Genomic DNA, 27,497 nt, shown 5'->3' with positions numbered 1-27,497 from the left:
TTTTACATATTTCGTCATAAATACATATTTTTACATACTTTGTAAAATTTTCCCTTTTTTTTTTACATATTCGTAAATTTTAACTTGGTTGTAATATTTTACATTTATATTTCAATAATGGTACTCGGCAAATTGTAAGTGTATAATGTATATAGGAAATAAGTAGGTTAAAATAAATATTAATAACTTGATTTTAGTTTATCTTATCTGTTTCTGTTCGATAACCATAATGATCTTAGATTATACTTTATGTTCAACAATTATTTGACAAAATATTTTACGAATTTACAACAGTACCTATCAGACTATCAGTTCTTGTGTTCATTCATTTGATTCAAAATCTATTTGGGTTTCTATTAATGACTAAGTCATTGTTAAGACCAAATCTCCGTACATTTAATTTTGAAAATTTAAAACAATATATGGTTTGTCATTGTTTCACTTTAAATTGATTAAACATTAATTGTATTTCAATTTAACAACATATTTTTTTTTACTATTGCATATTTTTTAATTTTTACCACAGAATATTATATTTTTTAAATTAAATTAATTAGACATAAAAAACAATTAATTGTACCTGTTATTCAAAAATTATTTAGAATTGTATTTTAATTTAAAACTTGAACAAAATTTTTTAATTTTCCTTAGTACATATTTTTTATTTTATACTACATATTTTGGCAATTTTAATTACATATATATGTACATATTTTTGGTTTTTTATTACATACAAATCCCAGCCCTATTTATAATTATTACGAGCTTATAGGTGGACAATCGTATTTTTAACATGAATTTATTTTCACTCATACTCACAGGACCGGCCGAAACTTCAAGCGGCCTACCGAGATTTTCTCGGTAGCTCGCCTGACCAATCCGGCCCGGTTCGCCGGTACTGATGTACATTAAACAAAACTACAACTGCAGTATAATTTAATATACCATACAAATTGATATCTATTTTGATCGAAGTTGTGTTTAAATTCTATCGTTGCAAATGTAAATCGAAAAAAAAACGGATTGCCTTTACGGATGGAAACACACCAAAACTGGGGTAAAATAAACGACGGACTGTGATTGAGCTCTAAGCATAAAGCGTGTTTTGAATCACCTTCTAGATTATTTGACTATTGAAGAACAAATTGCATCTTATTAAGCTCTAAGTTAATAAGTGCCTCTCAAATATCAATACAATAATCATAATATACATTGTATGTGTATATATAATTGATGGTTTATCAAGATTGAAACCACAAGTGTGGCCTCCCAGACGGAGACGGACAAACTAGGAGAAGAAAAGAAAAATTTACCGTGGTCCGTTGCTTTTCGCGAAGGGGGACGACAGTATTCGCAGACGACTGCAGTATGGATAAAACCAACAAAAACACGACAGGAAAAAAACCGACGACATCAACGACAGCGAAAGTCCATAAAAGTAAGTTTCTGAGTATATATATACGAGTCGCGCGTGCGATGTACACCCACACACACATCACACATATATATACATTATATACATGGCATACCCAAAGGACGGCTCTGCCTGGCCGGCCGGCCGGAACCGACGACGACGCCGACCGGATGGGGCGTATAAAAAGGTCTTGTATCCGGTGCCAGTTTGACCATTTGACACCCCTCGGCGGTGGCGGCCACGGCGTCATCGCGCAGTGTTATATATATATATACACACACACGCAGATACGGAAGAGGATAGGGTACCCACACACACAAACAAGCACACGCACGCGACAATGCCTCTACTTCCGCCGGCCGCCTCTCTAGTAGCCGTCGTCGTCGTCGTTGTCGTCGTCGGATGCTGGAAGTTCCGGTCTCGTCGGACCTCGTCGGGCGAGCGCGCGCGTTGTTCTTCGGCGTTATTGTCGTCGTCGTCGTCGTCGTCGTCTACTGCTGCTGCCGGCCGCAGCGTTTGTGGCGAGGCGCGAGCGCGTTTATATAGTTGAATTATCGTGCGGAAAACAGTTGTTTTTCCTCCGCCGTCCGTCTCCTATACATGTGGCTCTCTGTATTATAACTGCTTTTTTGTCCTTTATTTATTTATCATTATTTTTTTTCCCGCACGCGTTCAACATAATAAATGTCCCCACCGGCCTTCTTCCGCTCGCAACTCGTCGTCGTAAAAAAAAAAGTGTTTTATTATACCGCCGAAGACGCGTGGCGTCTCCTACACCGTAATATATATATATATGTGTGTATGTTTGTACGTATAAGACAATAAGACGAAATAGCTGACACAAACTGACCGTAAATATTTATGTGTGACCGTTCTGAAATACAAAATGTTCCTTTTTATATAGGTACGTTTCCGCGATTATCGGCCATGTATACCTTTTTATCTATAGGCTATAATCGTATTAATTTGTGACCATGGTCCGCCTGCATGGCGGTGACTATTTATTCTTCTGTAAACATAATAATAAAATCGGTTTCTATTGCAGCATGCGGTAATATAATACATAAATATTATTACGTAAGGTGTACGTACTAAAACAAAAATTTGGTTTTTTAAATAAATTTTACTTTATTCATACAATTAACCATATATGAACTGTTAACATTTTGAAATCTCGTAACTAGATTAGGGTACTAATAATATGAATAATTACTATATTAAACAAAAATAAATACTTTATTTTTTAAAAAAATAAGTTCTGACAAATTGTTAAATTTCTTGAACGTTTTTTGTAAACGCAGATAAAAGCAATGTCCCATCCGATACACGCGATAATTTCGAAAATAATTATTTAAGAAAAATATGTATATCAACATTATATTATGCCTACCTATTATTTTATAAATATTATTTAGATACACAGTATACGCATCATAGAAGATGTCCTAAGTCACTTGGATGTTTGAATAGTATTAACTGACGAGATCGACTTAGTGTTTGTACACGATATAATCCATTGCTGTATTATATTAAATACATTTGGAGTCTCGCGGTATAACAGTTACAACAGTCATCCAATAATAAGGAATGAAATTTAATAATAATATTGATTAGTTACAATAAGAAACGCTCTTTTCTCTAACAATGATTTTGATTGTCGGCGACTGCGCCACGTAGTCGAAACGATGATAAATATTATATTTTAGAAACATTCTTGTACGGCTTTAATATAATAATATATTACGCATAAATATATCACATCGGACGCGTGTATAGTATTAATAATAACAAATACAATATTATATTATATCGTGTTCACTTCGACGATTAGGCACGCTTTACCTCTATATTATACGATCCACGCGATCGGCGTATAAGACCATTATTATTACGATTGTAAAGTATACCTAATGTTGTACTTATGTGTTTATTATAACATGTATATACCTACTCCACGTCTGGGAAATATGATGTAAATCAAGATGCAACTCGTTTTCGAGCACCCGACGCGGCACGAACTGATTTATTATATAGTTTCCAGTATGACAATAATAATAATAATGAGTATGACATTTTAATCGAATATTGTAATGACCACGGTATAATCAAAGTGGTATGAAAATCAAAATATATGTTATGGTATAATACGGTGTTTCATAATAATATGTAATTCCTGATCAATTTTAAATCAATCCGCAATAAAAGTAATTTTATTATTAATTTGTTTTCAATCAACTTATGGATTTAAGTGATTTTACCACTTGTTGTATTCAGTCATCAAATTGTAAATTATAATATATGATTAGTATTAATGTAGCCTATAAGTACCGAATATGATGATGTTAAGATATTCAATAAATACCCGAGTTGTTAGCGAGACGGTCTGCGCTTTCCGAAGCGTATACAACAACAAATCGCTATCAGCACGAGACAGCATTTATCAAAAGTTTCAGTTTACTTTAGTCGGAATGAGATTTATGAATTTTTATACTAATTTCATCCGACGGAAATAACTTGGTATTTAAATACCAATTGTTATTTTATCTCTTAAATTCGAGCATACATTTCAATAAAAAAAGTGTTCAGTCCATTTTGTTTCGACTTTATTCCATCAATATTAGTCATGTGTTATGTGCGAAAAACGAATCATAAAAAGACAAAAAGATACGTTGAATAGAAAATAAAACTACACGGTAAAAGTTCTCAAAATACGATTTAAAAAAATAAATAATTTCCCCATCGAAACAGTGCCATAATATTAAAATATCACTGTCTCCGATAAAAATGTCTAAATAACAATTTAAAACGTCAGCTGGTCGTTGTGTTGCCTACACAGAGCGCCTTTTGTCCAAATTAAATATTGAAGCTTAATTTTGCTATTTGGGGGATTTTTATATTTTACGCAGTACCTTTCAATGATATATAATTATTACTAATATATTATCATTATATTTTGTAAAACAAATTGCATGCAAATAGAACGAAAATATACATCATTATATTTTAAAACATTCACTAATGTTTTATAAAAGAAATAAAATAGAAAATAGAAATATACAAACTAAGATATTTGTTTTTTTTTTAAATAATTATTTGTACGACTAAAATGAAAAATAGAGTGAAATTATAAACACGGATTATAATATCCATCAGTAGAAATCTTAGTGGTAATTTTTAAATATATTTTACGTTATAATCATTTATACATTGAATATTTATATATTTCTATTTAATATTCAAGTAAGTATATATATTATTATATGATAAAACTCATGCTTTCAAATTATCTCACCTTTTTCATTGTTGTTGTCATATATTCCACTTAAGACTTCTGAAAAAAAAATGTAAAACAAAATCACCCCAGTCGCTTATGATAATTTAATACAAAAAAAATATAAAAATAAAAATAAATAATAATGACATTGATTTGTTGACGATGTTTCCAAATACAAATTTTATAGGGTTTGTTATTGGCAGACTAGTCAGAGTTATGCTGTCATCAATCGTAATGAGTATCGAATCGTAAAAATGTATAGAATGAATATTGTACTGTAGGTACCTACCAGTACTTTATAGTGTATCATAGAGTATAAAAGGTATTTTTTTATTTCACCAATTTCGTCCTCGTATTACATTTATTCACCTGTCCCAAGTATATAATATTACACCTATCATCCTATCTACCTTCTGATTAAGTTTCAAAGCTTACAAAATTATTTTCATACTTAATGGAAACGAAAAGTTAAACTTTTAAAACAGTTAGGTATACATAATTAATAATGATTAGGTATCTCAACTTTTTAATGTAAGTAAAAACCAAATGTTAAAAGTAATTTATATTGAGTTTAAATAGTTTTTAAGAATTGTACAAAATCATGACTGAATTGTTAATTTGAAAAAATGATTTAAAAGTAATATTTATTCATACGGTATACAATAAATAAATATCGTTAAACAATAACGGATGGGGAATGAGACATATATAAATTGCATTGTAAACCTTAAAGTCTTATAAATTCACAATTTTAATATTAAGGGCCGCTGGGTTAAGCTGTTAAGTGTGTCCATCGTCACAAGGCTCATAAATTGTAAATAACATCAAATTCGTTATACCTATTTCATATGATCGAGAAAAATAATTTGTCGTAGGTACGGATGTAGATCATGTCATACTAATAAATCATCGCTGAACAAGCAACACCACCTATCTCACGTTTTGGTCAAATTGTATTTAACTTAAATTACTACTAGTAAATTAATTTTCTTAATCTCATGTTTATTGCTATAACAGAAACTTAATAATAAAGTATACATAATAATATAATATTTCCCAAGAGACTTGTTATATTCTCGATTGATGAAACATGCCGGTACAAAACTTCCGAGTATCAGATTTAGGTATTCTGGAGTAATACGAATAATGGTTTTTTACATACAAAAAATATTATCGATAGATACACCTCTACTCAAAAATAACCGTTTTATAATTGAACCTGTCTCGTACGCGTTTCCTTGGCTATACAGGCGTATGAATAAACGGCGATCATTATTATTATTATTATGTTCCGAAAATCACATTACATACACGGTAATAATATTTTATAAAGTTATTACTTGCGGATGGAAACGCAAGTAAGCGAGATGTCGAACGTACCATAGTCATGCAAAACAATATGACCATACAGTGCGATCTTGTATCGATCATACCTCGAGGTAATCACCGATCCGCAAAGGACAGTTTTATCATTTTAAAAACACGCAATGACCATTTTAATCGTTAGATCGAGACGTCGCAAAGTTCGAAAACCAATACAATATTATATAGATAAACAGAATATTTGTCGTTTTCCAAGCGACACACAAAAAAAAAAAAAAATAATAATAATAATAATGAAAACCAAAAGCAAACGTAATACATTATATTGACTAATAAAACGCAGTAATAAATAAACGGGCCATCAGAGTTGTCTGCAGCGAAACCGTGCGGGGGTGGAACTCGCGTATGCATGAACATAATAATATATCGTACGTATATAAATTGGATCGTCGGGGTGAGTGACAACCAGCGTGTACGAATGGGCGGGTAAACAAGTAGAAGTCGAAAGGAATTTCAATGGATGGGGTGGCGGTTGCTGTCGGGGGTGCATGAAATATATTTTAAACGCGATGTCAACCGAAATTTGGGACAGTTTTTTTGGGGAGGGAAGAAGAAACACAGATACCTACATTGCTACATACTAAAATGCGGAAAACCCGTACACGTATGCAACAGTACAACATAATAATATCGACGGCGTATTGTATGTACTTAGGTATACATATTATTCCATGGATTGTTCTGATGATGACCACAAATACATTTAAAGTGAAACAATAACGCTGTCAAATCGTACCTATAAGAATCACCAAATTAAATTTATTTTTTATATTCAGAATAAACTCGAACAATAAAATCAACCCATCAATTGAAATATTATAGATCAGTCAATTAAAAATACCTCGGAGTCTTCCTTCATGAAAAACTAACCTGGAAAATACATATAAATAAAATAATAAACCTATACAATAATGCAAATGTTATACCCCCTGCAATAAACTATAGCTCAACACTACATATTAAATGCTCACTACTACTATATACATCAATAATAAGACCACTCTTATTATACGCATGTCCAATGTGGTCCGCCACATCTCAAACAAAAATTAAAAATCTACAGTCAAAACAATATACAATTCTCAGAATAGCTCTAAAAGCCCCTTGGTTCATGCGCAACAAGCAACTGCACAACGACACAAGAATACCGTTCTTAGATATTTCAATATTTGGATCAAAGAACAATTCAAAAAATTTCACCAAAGACTCATCTGAGCAAGATCACCACTGTAAAATTGGGAAGTAAACAAAAAAAGCATATTGAAACCACGTCTCCTTCAAGATGTTTCCTTAATCATCATCAACATAATTTTGGTAATTTTATATTTTTATTCATAATATTTATCAGATTTGATAATCACGTTTTTTTTGCATTTTTTCTACATATTATGTTCATGTTAAAACAATTAAATTATTTATAGGTAACATTATAACGTGGCCCTAATATAATAGTGCACCGTGGTGTTTTTTTTATATATATCCACAAGATATTAGGACGTGAAAACACTGTGGCTCACTCCGTGCACACACTCACATAAGAGCTGTTTCGAGATAATATTATAGGAAACGCTCTCACGGTAACGGCCTCGGGACTAAGTCGAGGGGTGATTTACAAGGATTGCGTGGATGTGTTATAGAAAGTCCGTTTCTCCAGTCAATAAAAAAAAAAAAACTCAACAACACCATCGGTGTTGCAGTATATTTGCGGTGTGTACCTCGTGCTCACGATTAATGTGATCGGAGGCGCAAGTCATTGGATTAGGAGTATTGTATAGGCAATTATTCTAACATTATATTTTTCCATTGGTGTGTGTGCTAAAACGAAACGGAGATCAGTGTGAGGAAGTCGTCATCGTACTATCCTGATTATGATATCTGAACACAAATTCAAAAACACAAACGAAATAACATTGGTATACAAAAAAAAAAAAACTATGATTTTTAATTTTAAAACCACGATTATTCTTTAGATATTTACTTATAGGTTATAATTATATTGAAAAACGTTTTTGATTTCAAAACATTCTTGTTTTTGAAAAATATTTCCAAAAAATAAATAAAAAAATTAGAAATGATTCATTGATTAGAATGCATTCGCTATGCTAATGTATCCACTAAAAATATCTTTCGACACACTAATGTACTCGTAATAGTATGATCCAATTTTTAAAATTTAATCGATACAATTTTATTAATTCAATAAAATATATAAAGCATAATATTCTACGTTCCCATAAAATCTTTCTTATTATAGAGTCACAATAATTATGTTTTACTTAATTATCATAATGTTCGGACATTATACTACCTACCTAAAAAAAGTATCTGAGATCGGCAGTTTATTTAAAACGGTTTAAATCAGCATAACTTTAAAAGTAGAATATCGTTTATTCGTTTGGTAGTTAGTTGTAATATTATAAATATGCGTATTCAAACGGTGTTATAGTACTATAGTTTTCAAGTCCAGGTGAGAGAGCTGGTGGGTGTAATATGTATTAAATATTATCACAGGTGGACAGGTATGGACGAGTACCAACACGGCGATCACTCTGTACATTCACGAGCGTTTGCCACCCAACTAGATCTCCGCGGATGTATCGTCGTCCCGCGCACGTAATATATCGATGCCAGTTTTTTTTTTTGTTATCTTCCTGTATGAAAAAAAAAACAAAACGAAAACAAAAACTGGTTTTGGTTTTGCTCCCATATAATGTTCCACACATATACACTACCAATATAAATTATATTAGATATTCATTTTAATAAGCGAATTTATTGTGTACGGATTACTATAACTACACCGCGGTATAATAGTGCTCGCGCGAGCGAATGGCGCGAATCGTCCGATGCGTAATCGATTTCACACATAATTTAAATCTTTTCCACGGAAATCATGCACGTAATACAATATTATGGATCTAAGTTTGTATAGAACATAAACAATCGAAAAAATTAAAAATTGTTTGAACTATAATGATGCAGCAATATTTGCAAATTGATGAACGATCGGCCACCATCGTGTCTTCTCGTTACCATCGCGAGGAAACGGGAAAAACTGCACGGTATCCCACCCTGTATAGATACCTGTATAGTGTATACTCATATATACCATACATTTTGCACAAATACACACGAACGCACACACACACACACACACACACACACACACACACACACACACACCACATAAAATATATTATATGTATAAATGTGTTCTTGAATAAACATTCCGGAAAACTGGTATAATAGTCCAAGGAGAATCTATAAGGATAAAAAAAAATAAAAAACTACATAACCGAACGTTTTATTTTATGCTAATTCCCTGTTCAAGTGTGTATAATGTATAATATATATTATATATGTGAGTATCTATATGTGTGCGTATTTGCTATATCTGCTCGACGCTTCAAAATCGAATAATTGTGCACAAACGAGTTTTTGACATTATTTTTTTATCATTCAAATGTTTCGCCACTTATAGCATATAATATTGTATACCCATCATCCATATATAAATAATAGTAATAATATGTGTGAATAGTTGTAATAGTGTTACAGCAAATATTTTTTTCCGACCATTACACATTTCAACCGTCATTCGTAAATCACAATCACATATTATATAGGTAGATATAAGCTAGTGATATAAGCTTTAATATAAGTATATGTAGTTGTCGAGTTTTACGTTGATCAAAGTGATGGAAATTTAGGGTGTTTGCAGTTTTTTTATTAAATTAAAAGGCCACGAAACCATTTCCGTATTAAATGCGTCTTCTGAGGTCACTTGGGCTATTACGAACTATAAGATGGAAATTAGAGGATTACACTGGTAGGAAGAAATACAGTGGTATTTCAATGAAGAGGAATCATTTAAATAGGGTTTTACCGATATTTTTAATTAGTTTATAAGTAGTATGGCGAGGTCGTAATGGACTGTTATATTTGAAAACAAGAGAGAGCTTTGATTATTTGATGAAGAAATTTAGATTTTGTTTATGCTTAAGAGCTGGGTTCACTCATAGTCGAATTTCTATATATCGATATTGGTTTTAAAATAAGTGTTTAAGAGTGTTATATTATTAAAGAATCGATTGTTCAAATCTAATCACTTGATACGGATATGAGAGGGGCTGCAAGTAAGTAGTAGGTCTAGTTAAATACCTAAGTATACAAATTGCACTTCAGAAAGGTTGAACTTGTTATTGAGAGTTATTATAATAAGGCAGTTCTTTGGTCTGAGTGTGAACGTCAATATATTTTATGGACATTTTGCATTCGTTAATATAAATTCCCCAAACTTGATAAAGCTGGTGTGTTTAATCTAATTTTTATATTACATAAACTGCTGCCGGTTTTATATAATATGTATCGGCCGACAGATATACCTGCAGATGATATTAATATTCCGTTTGTAGAAAAGAAAAAACTGACTATCAAAAAAAAAAAAAAAACAAGAGATACTACTGCACAAAATGAATAGGTACCTATATACTTATGGAATACAGAAACAATTATTTTCTATATCCAAACAGTCAGCCTTATAGATGCTATCTACTTCAGTAGTTCTGTATATATATAAATATAAAGTGTATTCCCATTGAAACGATTATGCTTGAAATCATGATTCTGAATTTATTACACTAATATGCAAGACACGGACCGGCTGTTACTTAGACCTGAAGAATAAATGATCGTTTTCAGCTTGGTACCTACACGCACCGATATATTTAACATTTTAATCTGTGACGTGTGTAAATATTAAATAATTATCTCAAACAAACTCATAGTATACCCGTCTATATAATATATTATTATCAAATGTACCCAACACGGTATTATTTGGTACACGGTTTAAATTTAAAAAAAAAAATTATTATATTATAATAATAATTAACATACTATTGTAAGTTATATCATAAAATAAACAGTTTTTTCGATGTATAGGTAAATATAAATTAGTCCAAAATCATAGAAAGTCTACATAATACAGGTACTTACTCCAGTACAATATTATCTACGATATCTCTCAAATCATCAAACAAAAAGTAAATTATACTTAGCATGTATCAAGTATTAGAAATATTATGATATTATTATGGATATTTTAAATATCCACCAATCAAATTAAACATCTAAAAAAAATCCAAAACCAGATATCTTGCCTCAAAATTAATAATCAAACCATCACCATTAAGATAATATGGATCCCAATTGAAACCTAAAGCCACAAATCTAAATCTGCTCACATTTTTCAATTCAAATTCCTATTTTCTCACTCCGAAAAGTGACAAAAAACACACACTCAGATCGGTCGCAATAACTTTAAAATTAAAACTTCAATATACATGACCCAACTTTTATCTCATCAAGTAGTCTGCAGATCCAAATTTCACGTTATGATCATATTATTATTATTATTATTGAAGATCGTGTTAAATTAATTTGAACATCGACGACGGATAGCGCTCGCCGCGATTACGGATATTATATTATATTTTTGTCCCGTGCAGAAGGTCACACACGAATTTATCAAAATACTAACCGAAGTGGTCAACGACCGGCGTGGGATCTAACGTTCGTGACAACCTTATGATATTGTGATTGCACTTTTATATTATTATTTTATATATAATAATATGAATAAAGACATCATTGTCGTCTTGTCCGAGACAGGAATACAAATTTCAATAATTTTTTTTATTCATTTTAATTATTTCGTTGCGCTCACCACACGGCGCGCCGTTTGTGCGTGTGTGTGTGTATACGTACACAACACGTGTTGTACACGCGTGCACATAGATATGTATGCATTGTTTTATAACAATATAATATTATTATGATAATATAGCTATATATATAATATTATATATTATTATTATTACGATGTTATCGCCGTGTGGAGACAGACGCTGAAATCCAGAGCCGCACGCCGTTGTATATTAGTTACGGGTGGAAAAGTGGGAAAGCGACGATACGATTTGTAACATTTTTCAAGAGTCACTGTCGATAGAGGGGGGGGGGGTCGAGAGACAAACGTACACATATTTAATGCACGAGGTAATAAAAATATAGGATAATTAAATGATCTTTTTTTTTTATGTTACCAACCACGAACATATTATAAGCTATTGTAGACGTATTGACGTATTCAATTATTGTTATAAAGTGACTAACAACTAACAAGTACAACGCATTTTAATAAAATCTAATATTATTTACGTATAAAACCACTTGGACCGAAATAACGTCCGTACGGCAGTGAAGAGCAACCGCGCCGGTGATTGAAACCGATGATCGCGGGGTCGGGTTTTCTATTGGTCCACGATAATAATATCATCATTATTATGTGAAATGGCAAGGCGTTTTGATGTGCGTATATTATAATATTATTATTACCTACAATATTATGCAAATTTTGCTCGAAAAGAAAACGGAAAAAATGTTTTTTTTTTTTTAATGCGCTGCTGTGTCTCCGACGGAACCGATTTCAAGGGCTCCGCGCGCCGATCCTAAGTACCCTCTGTTTTTTATTGTCACTAGAGTGAAGCAGCCAAAACGACCTTTACCCGAACTCGTCGTAATGATATCGACCTCTCCCCCCCCCCCACCCGGAAAAAATATAATATATAATACCTATATATATTATAAGCTAAGCGTTGCACACCTACGGCGAAGGTTTTTTTTTTTTAAAAGGTCCGTGTGGATGTCTAAAGAATATTATTATATAATACGCTCGGGACAAAAGTATATAAGTCATTACGAGAATGCACTTAGGGTTATTTTTTGAATGGCTTTTATATCGTAATTTATTTTATAACCAACAGCATTATTAGCTACAGTTTTTTTCCAAACTGTAGCCCTTTTGTAGGTCATTCGCGGAGTTCAATAATATATTACATATATACTATATACCCTATATATCTATGTATAGTCCATAAAAATACCACTATGTACAACGTATTAACATAACCCCTTTGGTTTAACCTCTGAGTAAAATTTTGAAAAAACGAATACACGATCAATTCCACACACACACACACACACACACACACACACACACACACACACAAACACACGTGATAAGTTCATATAGTACTCTATTTATTATAGTATTATATTAAATTGGATTGTTGGGATACAGTTGTGTACATATATCAAAATATATCAAATTATATCAAATATAGATGCCTAATGTTTTTGCGTACTTTAACATTGAACGTCATCAATATCGTTTTCGAGCGACAATAAAATACAAAATACCCACCTATCTACTATAATTACTAATTATTACTAATAAATATTTAGGTTTGATAACTATCTATATAATACTATTATATATTTAGGTACAGATCGTCACATTTATTTAGGCGGAAATGTGAAATATTATGCTGAATGTTGAATATAGTAAAACCATCTGTTTCTATATTTTATAGAATATCGACTGTTATCGAGCTATCCTCCTCTGCCTTTGGTCAAAATGAAAACCATAAAATTCACAAAAATACATGTACAGTACTTTACACGTCATATCATTAAAATATAGGTACGGTAAACTATACGGGCTCAACTCGTACCTATAGACGTTAATAATAATAGTAATAATAATAATAGGTACCTACGCATTGTGGTCGATCACACGTCCGCGATATTGAAATTTTATTCGCTTCGTCGTGCTTACGTACGTACTAAGTATTAAAAAATTATATAGTTCCTATATATATAAATAGAGAATGAGTAATGACAATATAACCGTTCTCACCGACGCGGTCCGGTCCGGTATAGGACGACGAGCGTATACATAATTTGAATTCAAATTTTACTGGCGACGGATAAATAATATATGATGCATCGCGTTTATATACAACCATAGTCACGTCGCTCACACGCCGTCGCGGATCTATGGAATTCATTAGAATAATATAATATTATAAAATATGTTATTATTACTATTATTATTATACTACTATTATTATTACCATCATTGTTATTCCGTTTATAACGGTGGCGATTTTAACCATTTCTAGGTGCGCGACCAGCCGTGGCGTGTCCTTGCCCTAATTATGAGCCTTGTGAGAGACGACATATCGTTATAAATTAGACGTGTGATTCGGGCCAGAACGTCGGTTAGTATTCCGATCGACCGACCGCGTGAGACCCAATACTTAAGCCGGAGAAAATATTACGTATCCGATATACATATACATAAAAATACGAACGCATATACACGAGGACGTGCTCGATCGAATACCAATGACTGTGGCGGGCCGCGGTTCTCGCGCAAGCATTTGGCAACAGTTTATATTATTCTCATCGATCCGGCTGAGCAGGCGTAGGAGAAGAGGACGGAATAATACCCTTTAACGAAAACTACACGTTGTAGACATTTAGTGAAAGAGTTAAAAAAAAAAGAAAATATATTGAGAGAGAGTTAGGGAGAAAGAGAGAGAAAGAGTGAGAGACGAAATCAGTTATTTCACCTACCCGTCTCATACTGTCTAAATAACGTCTATTATTCGAATAGATTAAAATCTCACACCCGTACACAGAATTTTCAGAAGAAACTAAACATTAAATAGATATATATGATGTAGCATTTAAAGTTAGTAACGCTCTAACACCCTTCAATGACACCGGAATATCAAAATGATTTTTACGAAACGATGCGCTAGAGAAAGTTGTAAAAAAAAACTAATAATCGAAATCCTTGTAAATAAATACGATGGTCTAATATCGATATCTAGTAGTAATTGACATTAAACCCATAATCGTACAACAATGGAAATATAGCAACACAATATTATACTTTAAATACGCATATGTATTATAATATGCGCAATATTATTGTAGACTACGTAATTGAAAAATACATGTCTCATCATATTAATAAAGAATACAATTACCTATTTACCTACGTGAAACACGAAACGCAAATATACATTTTAAGTCTGTACGTTTTAGGTGGACGACCTATATATATATTATTTTTAAATTTGTATGATTTAATGGTTAGGGTATTAATTTAACTAAGCTACAAGTCATACCAATAAAGTACATATTATATTTAATACCTACATAGTGTGTTTAGTCACCATTTTTACCTTTGCTTTTGCCTATAATGAAAGGCCCGTTGAGTATATTTTAACATTAACAATTATTATGGCGTTGAATTATATTTGGAAACATAAATATGAATTTTGGAAAACATAATAATTGAAATGTTTCGTATATTTTGGAAACATCGTGTCATCATGTTTTATATAATATATGACATTAAGTATACGGACTATACTATTATAGTTTATTAATCAGAGTTTAATAACTTAAATACTTCTCTTTAAATTGGTAAACATTAAAAACAATTTCATTTCCCCCCATACATTTTATATTTTATACACGCGTGTATTATGATCAACATGTGAAAGCCGGAGTAGAAATTACACACAGATTATTTTTTTCGTGTTATTGTAACATAAGCCAGTTTGAAAATAAATTGTGTAAGTAAAAAAAATTATGTATACATATATATATATAAACGTATAGAACTGTATAATAGCCATATATATGTCTTATAACATATAGCAATATATTTATATACTTTGCATTTTTTTATTATTTGCTCAAAAACATAAATATTTTATACCAGAATAAGTTTCATAATCCTGTATGTAAAATTATATTTTGCATATTTTATGAATTTGTCTATTTTCAATGACATTTTAAAATTTATTACAAGACAAATAAAACCAAAAAAGTAAATCTTTTTTACTAGTTTTAATTTTAGATTGAATTAAGACGAAATTAGCTTAACTTTTTGCCATCAATAGAAATGTTTTTGAATAATAACCATTTTAAAAGATCATTTAATGTTCAACTTTAGTTCAAGATATCATCATATTTCTTGTTAAAAGGTACACTAGAATTTCTTAATTTTGTTTAGCGTATTTTAGTAATATATTAGGGCATACTAGCAGACATATGTAAATGGTTTTTAGGGCTTATATAATCCTCAGCTTAAAACTAATAAGGTTTATTTAATAATATTATTATTATCATTGATATACCTAGGGACGTATTATGAGCGGACAAGGGGTAACATTTTCTCGGGTGGCGATTTTTTTAGAAATAAGACCTACCTAATATAACCTACCTATAGCTTATGAAAATATTTGAGGTTTTAATACACCCATATGACTATATAATACAACCCTAAATGGCTTTATGCCCAACAATTCAATATAATATAATATTATACTTATAAATTGGATTATTGGTTTTATGATTATTATTACATTATATTGAATTTATATAATATAAAACGCGCTTACCGTGACTATTGATGTAATTGGCTAAGTACAAGTCCAGCTCACGGACGGACACGTTGATGTGGTAAGGGTTCACGCACAGGCTGGGATGTGTGCACTCCGGTGACTTTTCCAACCGTTCTCCATCCGTGCTTTCGAGTGGGATCGCCTTGAACAGTATCACCATGACGAGGTCCAGCCGCCATACCTGTAACACGCGGTGATTTGTCGGTTTTAACAGAATCGTACATATATTATATTCTGATATTCTATTATTCTATACACAAGTTAGCAAAAACGAATTAAGATTTTTTCCACCTATTATAACCCCTAACAATACTGTTGTTGGATATGTTTCAGTAACTTATGTGTTAAACATCATATATATTGTCATATACTCATATATAATATAAACAGGACACCAGCCACAGAGATATATGGGTACGATTATACACAAAATGTCAAAATATTACTTTATATCAGTCCCTAAAATTGTGTGTACTACGACGCACTTTGTGTAGTATGAAAAGTGCAGTGTGTAGTACGAAGTTTAAAAATGTGATATTATAATTAATCCTTTATAATAATATTATGTGTAATTTTATATCTTCACATTTTTTTATATTTCAATAGTTTTTTTCCAAACCACATTTTAATTACTATCTACATTCTACACAGACACACAGTAAACAATGTTTTGAGTTGTTATGTCTTATACTCTTATTATAGTTATTATTATAAACTATTCATTGTTATTGAGAGTATCTATTATTATTATTATCAGCTTAGTAGAGAACGGTGGTATATAGTATAGGTACTAGTGTTTTAAGTATTTATCTAGAAATAATTTAGATTTAATCGATTTGGGACTATGTGTGTAGTACAGAAATTTGGATATTTTAGGGACTGCTTTATATACTTTCACATATAATTATGTATTATCTAGTATATATTTTATAGAAATATTACATACACATTAAATTTAAGCACCTGATCCTAGAGTCCAAATATCGTTATTTGTTTGTCAATTTATAAAATAATAAAAGTATTTCAAATTAAAATGTTTAAATTAAAAACGATATATACTACCCGATATATTATAGAGTTTAAAAATTAGCAATAATTATAATATAATATAATATAATTAGCCTAAACAGCCTATGCAATAATACCGCACTATATGTAGAATTGTATTATAGGAGTCATTCAGTCATTGCTGGTAGAAAATCCCAAATAATTGTTTTCGTTTTGCATTCAAAGTTTGATTGACGAGAAACTTTGAATATACATGAAATATACATGGTTGGTTGCGTATAACAGTGGTTTAATCATACACAACCATTGACAGATTAAGGGATGTTGTGGTCGGAGGGCATTAGAATAATATAAAGTTTTTACGAATTGCGAACCACCGAAAAAATGTTACGCTTCGTTTGCATTTATATTATTATATTATGATCCCTATCAGCGCTCGGACATTATTTCCAGCCATCATCACTCCCCTCCGTTTTTAACAATGCGTACCAATGTAATTTGTGTGTATACAGAACGCATCGGATGACGATTAAGTTCAGCTAAAGACATATGAAATGTACTCTCCGATGACGTATGCGAAATATCAGCTTTGTTTAAAACTTTAACACAGATATTATGACAATTTCAACCGTAATAATCCTATTATACTGTCTATCAAATTTAAAGCTTTAACAAATTACACAAACTATATTGTATAATAATTAAAAAGTTTTCATTTTCTCATAATTCTCAAAATTGTAACAATGATAAAATAATTATCGCACGTGATTTCATAGCAACAATTCAAAATCACATAGTTTAGGTGCATATTTTTTTAAACCTCGGAGAAAGGATTAGAGATTTAGGTTTGGATGGTCCGTTTGTATTCCATATTGAATTGATTTTTTTCCCGGCCTAAAATTAGATTTTTTCATATGAGCCGTTTTAAGGATTCATGGATGCGAAATGCATCTCTTGATAAATCAAGAGTTTGAACATTAAAATGTATAATATACGACATTTATACCTGCGCAATGCGCATGTCATACTATAATAATTCATACTGATAAAAAACTATCCAAAAATAAAAAAAATTAATATATTGTTCTTCTAAATACATTTTCCTATGAAAGGTTACTAATAATGATACATGTGGAATATTAATATCTATATTTTTTGCAACTTTAAACAGTGTTGAATTGAAAATATTTGAAAAATATACGTAAATTATTGATCAAAAGACAATGATAGTAAATTAAAAATAACAGGTATCAATTATATTATAATATACATAATATACCTACGTCTAATGGATTTTTACGATATTATAAACTTGTGTCATCACATAAAAAAAATAAAATCACAGACATGAAAAAAAACGGAATATGATTGAATGTGATATAATATTATATTGTGAGTGTGTATTGTTCTGTGAAATAATAATAAAACATATTCCTAAGAATGAATATAGTTGTGTTTTGATGGTATTTTTATGATTTTTTTATACGAAACACCTACGATATAAACGTAATAACTTCACATGTGTATGTATAATATATACAATATACATATTACACACGCACAATGTACACTCAAAACCCAGCAGGAGCGATGCGTTTTGCAAAATAAATCCGTGAATTAATAACCTGAACGCTATATACAATAATATACGATGCGGGTAGTGGCTAAAATTGCTAAAGGTCAAATTCGAATTTTCTAATGACTTCCCGTCATTACACCGAACTCGCTATATGTTGTAAGTAATTCATATACAGTATAGAGAAGTGTATACAGAGTGATTCCCAAAAATTGGAAGTTCTCCTCCCCTCCCCCGATATTTTTAAATTCTAAGTTTTTTAATTTTGAAGAGCATGTTTTCAAATATCTACTTATATTTTTTTAAGATGTGCCGTGGCTGTACCAACATTTTTTTTTTCAAATAAGTATTACTTTTTTATTTCAATTTAAAAATTGTTAATCCAGTGACTTTTTCAAAAATATAAACTGAAGTTTGAACGAGTAGTTGTTGAGTTATTTAACATTGTGTACTAAGGATATAACAGGTTTAGAAGATACGGAATACTAGTGACTACGATGAATTAAGAATTATAATAATAAATATTAATTCATTAGCGTTTTATAAACAATAAAAATCGTCTGAGTTTAATTAATACTAGATTTAACATTACATCTATTTTAGATTTTAGTAAAACCATTTCTATAAGGACTATTACATTTAAGTAACTCAGAAATTACGCATTCCAATTTTAATTTAGATACATAAAAATAAAATTGTCCAAAATATCATCTGCAGTAAAATATTTCGTTTAAAAAAAGTTTATATCTCCACAGGACTCTCCTTAAATGACATAAACAATTTAAATAATGGACATTTTATGTATACTTAAAAATTAGAAATTCAATTTTAAATGAATTCATTATTAAAGAAAAAAATGGGAGTTCGCATGTTTGGTGAATCGTCCTGTATACATATTTATGGTCAATGGCTGTGTACGGGTTTTGTTTCAAACCGCGACCAAAACTATGCGTAGTTTACCGGGGTCGTCAATATTATAATATTATTTGACTTGTGGCCGTAAATTAACTTATAATAAAAATAATAATAATGATGTGGTCGGCGTGTGGTATTTCCGTTCGTATTATAATAGATATACAGTACCCACGGTTGCGGGTAGGTGAAATAAAAATTGTATTTCACAATCAGTGTAACACTAAAATGTAATGGACAATAAATTTCGCTAATTGGATGCGACAGACACCTCGTTGGTTCGTAAATTAGCAGGCCACCTTCGATGTATTTCTCCTGAAGGCACATACGCAAACACGTCACACACACGTGACACACACACTTATATACGCTCACGAGACTCGTGAACTCTGTTAGGTTTCGGTGTGGAGAGAGCGGAGAAGCAGAAGACGAGCCGACCAGAGATCGAAAATGTATAATATAATTAGTTATTGTATTTTTAAACCGATTATTGCAACACGTATATATACGGTAACATTGCGGCAGTAATGAGTGTCGTATTCGAAATTAACATTTTATAATGAGATCGGACGGACAAGATTGAGTGCAATCAAACCCAGAAAATGTGTTCCGTCCGTAAGATTTATAGTAGACGATATATATACATACATACATACATACCATTATATGTATATGAGTGAGTGTGTGTTATTTAAATCACGGTTTTAATTGACATTTCTTTTGACTGTGTGTATAGATGTTATTCGGTGTTGTCGTTCGGAGGTTAGCTGCATCAGTTGTATTTTATATATTAAATTCCTATGGGCTATGACACTATACAACGCGTTTTACGATTTTCGTTTTGAAATTAATTTTAAAATGTATTTTGTCATTGCACGTTTGGATATATTATATCTACGCTATATTATGATCACAGTTCAGAATATTTTATACAACACATATGTTATTTTTTAGTATTGGTAATAAATGGCAAATATTTATTTTTTGTTAAACGGAAAAATTACAATAGTAAAATTACAATAGTAGTTATATTACTATCATTACGAATGATTTTATGCACTAGTTTATAATTTATTTCAAATTTCAACACGGTTACTAAATGGTATTTACTCTCTGAGTTTTAAACTTTAGTTTATTAATAATAAATTCTTTCATACCAGTACCCTTAAGAGTCAATATCATAGCAGCCTATAGAACGAAAACATTTTAAGCATAATATATAATAAGAACAATAAATACTAAATTGAAAATGTAGTAGAAATTTCTTAATAAAGTAATGATTTTGATGACTAGTTACTATATTAATATATTATAAGTTATAATGTGTAATATATAGGTATTTACGTCTCACTGTATACTATACCTAACAGTGGAATTAAACTTCTTCTATTAAGGCCTATATGTATTATATACGTATTATAATAAAATTGTGCCATTATTTAAAAAAAAGGACGAAGAAAAAATGTTCCTTTGCACCCCCTTTTGATTGAACGCCAGCGAAATATTCAATGTTAAGTATAAATCATTTTTGATTAGCAAAAGTCGTCGAGATCCAAGAAAGCCCATCCACACAGACCCTCAAAATATCGTATTTCAAATAAAGCGTAAGTGAACCTAAAACAACATATGAATGACTTTATATATTTATTATTCATTTAAACATAATATACCTAAATAATATAGGTGTACGTGTACCTATGGAGTTTATCAGATGTTCGCCTCATTCCAATATATATCAAAATGCTTTTGTATTAGCGCAGGTTTAGGTGCATTGCATAATATACATATTTTGTATACGTATAATATTAAATAACCGCAAATATTAAATTATTTTATTAAATGAGATAAGCGATGTAAATTATTTACGTATTTGCGATATAACACTTTTGACATTCCAGTAGTTCAGTGACATACTTGAGATGGTGGGAAACAAGGGAATTCCCCCCTCCCCAGATGTTTTTTTAAAAATAATTCTTACTAGTTAAAAAGTTAATTTTTCAGTTAACTTAATAACTAGGTATCTAGTTAAAGGATCCATGTAATAACTTATATTTGTCAGTTGATTTAAAAAATATTACGTCAAGTTAAATCATGCATATACATAATATCCTATATAATTATAGTTAAGTCTAATAATTATTTGATTAATTTGTTGTTTAAACCCACTATAATCAATGATTTTAAATTAAAATAAACAAATAATTAATATTCATGTATTTAGTAATTAATTTGATATATTGCCTAAACCACCAGAGATTGTGTGCAATAAAGAGAATGTATAAGATATATTTTAAACAAAATGCTTAGTGAATACAAATTTAAAGAAAAAATTGTTAACAACTGTTATGTGTTACTCAGTTGTTTATCAAAAATAATGAATTAACTTATTTTTTAGCTGAATTATATTAATACTTTTCTTCATATTAACTTTAAAAATTCACAGTTACATGATATATTTTTTGTGATCCTGTGAATTATTATAACTATTAACATTCTCAACTTTGACAAATATCTCAAGTTAGTTTTGTTCCTTACCTATTTATACAGAGCTGCTCGTAAAAATTGTCAAAACATATATATATATATATATATATATATATATATATATATATGTTTTGGAAATTGGCGATTGAAATTTATAAGATGTAACGGGGACGCTATGTATCATTTATATGTTATTTTACATATTCCCCGTTACAGATCCACCCCCCACCGGCCTGATAATTGATAAGCTTTCAATCGCCAATACGAATAATGAATATTTATCTACTGGATAATAATATTATCACGTTGTAACGACATGGAGTTTGTTTTGCATCTGACACGCCGTTACCCGCGGGGTCTCAAAATAACGATAAAAGACGGTGACTTTAATACTACCCATCATCGTAGCTATGCAGGCGGTGCATAATATGATTGCGTATATTATCGCGTGTGTGTAGGTGTACACAGTTGCCGATGTTTTACAATATTATGTAGTCGATTATGCAAAACAGAAACGGGTAAAAAATAATAATAATAACGGAATTGACCGCAGTGTAGGCACCGCGAGACGACCGGTCGCGACCGCGCCACGAGCGCCCTTTTGATTTATAAGCGTTACATCCCATCAACGAGAGCGAAATAATATGCATAACGTTCATACGCACACCGCAAACATATATACGTCGTATAACCTACTACAGCGGCGGCATAATATTGTAAACCGAAAACGTCACGTTGTCGGGAGACGCGTTTTTTATGTACGTGTTTTTTTTTTTTTTTTTATTCTCCTTTCGAATACATTATAGGTATAATATTATTATATTATACACGTACCTATATAATGCGTACAAGAGTATGTATAGGTATGGGTTAGCAGTGTAGCGAAATACTCAGTTTACAATATAATGCACGGCAGTGGACGTATTATAAGCTATACCTGACGCGTGTGATGGAGAAGACGATGTACCTACATAAAACGCGTATTATAATATGCCTGCTGTAGTGTATATTATTATTATACAGACACCTGATTTATTGCTATCGGATTCGATTTACGACCGGAATCTCTGCACCTGTTGTACACTTTATACTGTGTTATTGTTATTATTATAAATATTATAATATGTACGCGTGTTATTTATAATATTATTTTATATACGTGTACACAGTGGCGTATTTGAAGCTCGAATAGTGGTATGACGGGAGGGGGATAAACGATTAAAATGTCCTAAATATTCTAGTATAACTCTTGAAACGGACACACAACCCTTCGACTCTACAATTTTTTGAATTTTTTATTTTAACAGTGATATTTGATTTTAATTTATTCTGTACTAATTTGACACACACACAGGTTCGCTACTATACAATAAAATGTTACTGTAATACGGTACGGGGCAAATACATAAAATAAAAAAATAGTACATAATATAATATTATTATGTTTAATTAGGTACTTTAAATATTGATCAATGAAAAAAATTATCAAGAGAAACTACTAACTATAGGCTATTTAAGTTAGAGAAGTCGGGTTCTCATTGGCGAGCTTCATCGCTGGAGAATTCTAATCAACATTTGAAGTAAAAACCGGGATAAAAAAACATTTGAGAAAGTAAGTTACAAGTTGGTGTACTGAAGAAATCGATAGATATTATAAAAACAATATCGTGATATACCATTAAAAAGCCTCACATTAAAGTCTGTTAAAATTATTGTTGTGAATTATATTCATGGCTATTAAATAAGTATTATATTATTGAGGTTCACAATATTTTCATATATTTTGATTAAAATAATAATAATTAATATTAACGAGCTTTATTAGTTGATAGGTATTTCCTATATAATAACGTATATCGTAGAGATAAATATTTTTTCGATTATTAAAAAGAATCACGTCAGAATCATTTAAACAATAAAATATGATCAGACGGCGTTGTAGATAGGCTATTCGGGTACACCACTGTCGTAGGTCTGCTTTTCCCAGTAGGTATAGCAAGTAGTATGGTGTGCAATATAAATTAGTACCAATTTAAACATCAAAGTTAAGTGAAATTAGTATTTATATATATATCATAACGACTGAATGCAGTTTTAATTAGAAACCGAAATTCAATAATGAGCAATAATTTTCATTTTTTGTTTGGAAAATGTAAATTATAATTATTTGATTTTAAATGTATTTATACATAAAACAGTTTTATAAAATTTAACAATCATCAACTATATTATGTGAGTGTAGAACTATAACATGTATACGCATTAAACACATAATAATATTATTTGACAAAATTTAGAAAATAAATCTCCATAGCTACCAGTACAATACACCATTACAACTCATTAGAATACTGCAAATATTATTTAAATTACATTAATTTATCACATTTAATATATTGAATAAATTAGGTGGCTTAAAATTAGTGTTTTTATTTGAGAACTTCTGCAATTTTATAGTTGAAGGGTTGCTTAGTATACTGACCTTCTACTGACGCACAGAGGGAATTGTATAAAACGATAATAATATGGTTGATTGATAGGTCATACAGTCATTACGGTGTTCTCACCGAGGTGGCGAGGTCTTATTATTAGTATTATTTATTGTGTATTTTATTATTTTATTTCTACATAATTAATACAAGGTTAATACAACTATCTATATGTAACTGGTGGTCTGGTGTATTTTCAATTAATTGCAACGACTTGTCAAACATAATTGTCATTTTCCATTGCATGCTATCGAATATTTATTGCATTATAATCACATATTTTAAATTAATATATACACCTGAGTACTTGACCAACGAGATATAGGAAATTTACGTTTGTATATATTTATTGGCCATCTATATATTTTTCTATAAAAGGTTTGAAAATAATTGAAATGTGTACGAGCTTAAGATAATGTATTTAAATAATATGAAAAATAAAAATATGAATAGGAGCGTTAAGTAATTTAAAATCTACATATTATATTATTATATACAATGTCCGTTCAGCCGACCGACAAGACAGGTTTTGTGACGGGAAAAAAACTACGTTGGCTCAATAAAAACAAATAACAATCATGTACGACTCAAGGAAATTCTAAATAAAATTTCGATGTGATCAAAGCTTTGAAAAATTACTGCTGTACTCATCTCGTATAGTTTTTACATAATACGCGCGGGAGTGTGATGATTTTTATGTTTCTCCTCCCTTTCGGTTTTTTTTTTATACTTCCCGAGGTTGCAGTTTATTCGTCGCTAGATTTTATCGAAACAAAACATTTTATCAACGCAATCAGTAAAATAACTATTTTAAACAATATTTCAGTTGTGTATTTAAGATTTTATTAAAGCGTAATATAACGAAGATAGAATTTGTAAAATTTGTAAAATTTGATGGGGTTTACAATAAAATGAAATTACGATCGATCGTAACGATGCGGTCATATTATAAATTATTATATTATCATTGTTATGTCAAACTTCTTTCTCTGATGCTATCCCCCTTCCTATGACTTTGAACGCACTATAATATCCATCGTCACCATCCCAGTGACTGAGGACGTGTCGTATACGCACGGAGGAAGGAAACAGACTGAACACGATGTTTTAAGTACGGCGTGGGTATCGGTTGAGACGACGACGACGTGCTCGCTGGGTCGTCGCGCGTGCGTTTTTGTGAGAACGGAACACGTTGGCGGCGGCGGCGGCAGCATGGCACGTGAACTGAATGTGTAAAAAGTGTCGACGACGAAGAACGATAAAAAAAAATAAATAAATGAAAAATAATATAGCATGTACCTACGAGGTGACGTGATGTGGGAAAGGCAGTAGTCTGCCGTCGGTTTTAATCAGCGTGGTTTTGGCACTATATATTATGCATTTATGCGTATATGGACGCTATTTTTATTATTAAATCATCAATTAGTTCAGCGATAATATTTCAATAACGAGCGTAACGTTTTCAAAAAATAAAAATACACCCAAGCTTCTCTACTATGAAACTATTTGTCATTAAAAAAATAAAATATATATACTATTCGTAGTACTTTAATTGTAGTAAATAGGTTCTTGAGATTTTCACTTATATTATTACTTATACTATGAATTTAATATTCTTGCCGCCGAAGGAATTTTATATTCTGAACAGTTTTTAATCCAAAATACTTTTGTAGGTAGTATCACGGCATGCCCATTTATTTTAAGTACAGAACAAAAATAATAAGATGCACCTACACTTAAAACTCGAAATAAAAAAAAAGAAGAATATGACGTGTGTACCGACATATGAAATGAGTTTTATAATCGGCAATACTTCAACTCGCCCGCGTCGGCAAGAGATATTACATTATTATTCGGTATTGTTACGGCGAGCCGACGTATAAAATTGTGTACAGTACAACATCGTCAGTATGACACTGATAAAATGCAGTACGAATTTTAATGACGGCATTAAACAATGTAAAAACGTTATTCCAGTAACTAGTTGAACGAATTATACGTCTTATAATAATATATCAAAATGTATGAATCATTTTAGTTATATTATTATTATACCTAATCGAATATATACATATTATACTTGAACAGGTTCTTATCGACTAAATGTATAAGGACTAAACGTAATATTAGTCACATTAATCACTAAATTTGTAGGAAAAATCTAAATAAAAATATTTCGTATTTAATATAATACCGTACTATAGGGACACTGAATTAATTTTAAATTTAATTATGAAATATTTTTTTATAAATAAAAAGTATTCGATGCAATAATTGAGAATAACGGAAATAGCTGGTGTCACATTTTTGTACATATAATAATAATCATAATGGTAATTGATGCCCGTTGAGCGGATGGCTGTAAAAAGGGTGGCGCACATCTTAAGTGGGACTGCACTACTACTGGTACAGAGTACAGACATTAAAAATATTCCTTCAACACAGGGGAGCTTACGACCAAATTATGCGCACAGGGACAATATTATAACGATAACATAGACAGTTAATGTACCTATTAACAGAATGTTCACTCTAATTGTGCCAATTTGTCGAGGCCTACTGTTCCTCGTTGCTTTCAGAGATAAAATACAAATCTATGGTTAGCTTCAAAAGTAGAAAGTGTCATCGA

General features: G+C 30.8%; 1 protein-coding gene across 8 annotated transcripts in view; it reads right to left on the bottom strand.

The window, feature by feature from the left end:
* The window catches only part of LOC100169415 (nuclear factor 1 X-type), a 155,536-nt gene that overhangs the window by 38,664 nt on the left and 89,375 nt on the right, over positions 1–27,497 (bottom strand). For 6 of the 8 annotated variants that reach the window (XM_008184510.2, XM_016804113.1, XM_008184507.3 and 3 more), the window contains exons 4-5: positions 16,397–16,580; positions 4,707–4,745 (exon numbers count right to left, since the gene is read on the bottom strand). In XM_008184510.2, the coding sequence (XP_008182732.1) occupies positions 4,707–4,745; positions 16,397–16,580 (223 nt within the window). The remainder of the gene's footprint in view (positions 1–4,706; positions 4,746–16,396; positions 16,581–27,497) is intronic. The other 2 variants (XM_008184509.3, XM_008184512.3) reach the window with 1 other exon arrangement.

This window comes from Acyrthosiphon pisum, chromosome X (genome assembly GCF_005508785.2).
Source record: "Acyrthosiphon pisum isolate AL4f chromosome X, pea_aphid_22Mar2018_4r6ur, whole genome shotgun sequence".
NCBI lineage: Eukaryota > Metazoa > Arthropoda > Insecta > Hemiptera > Aphididae > Acyrthosiphon > Acyrthosiphon pisum.
The sequence above is the reverse complement of the archived record's forward strand: the minus strand, read 5'-3'. Positions and strand labels throughout refer to the sequence as shown.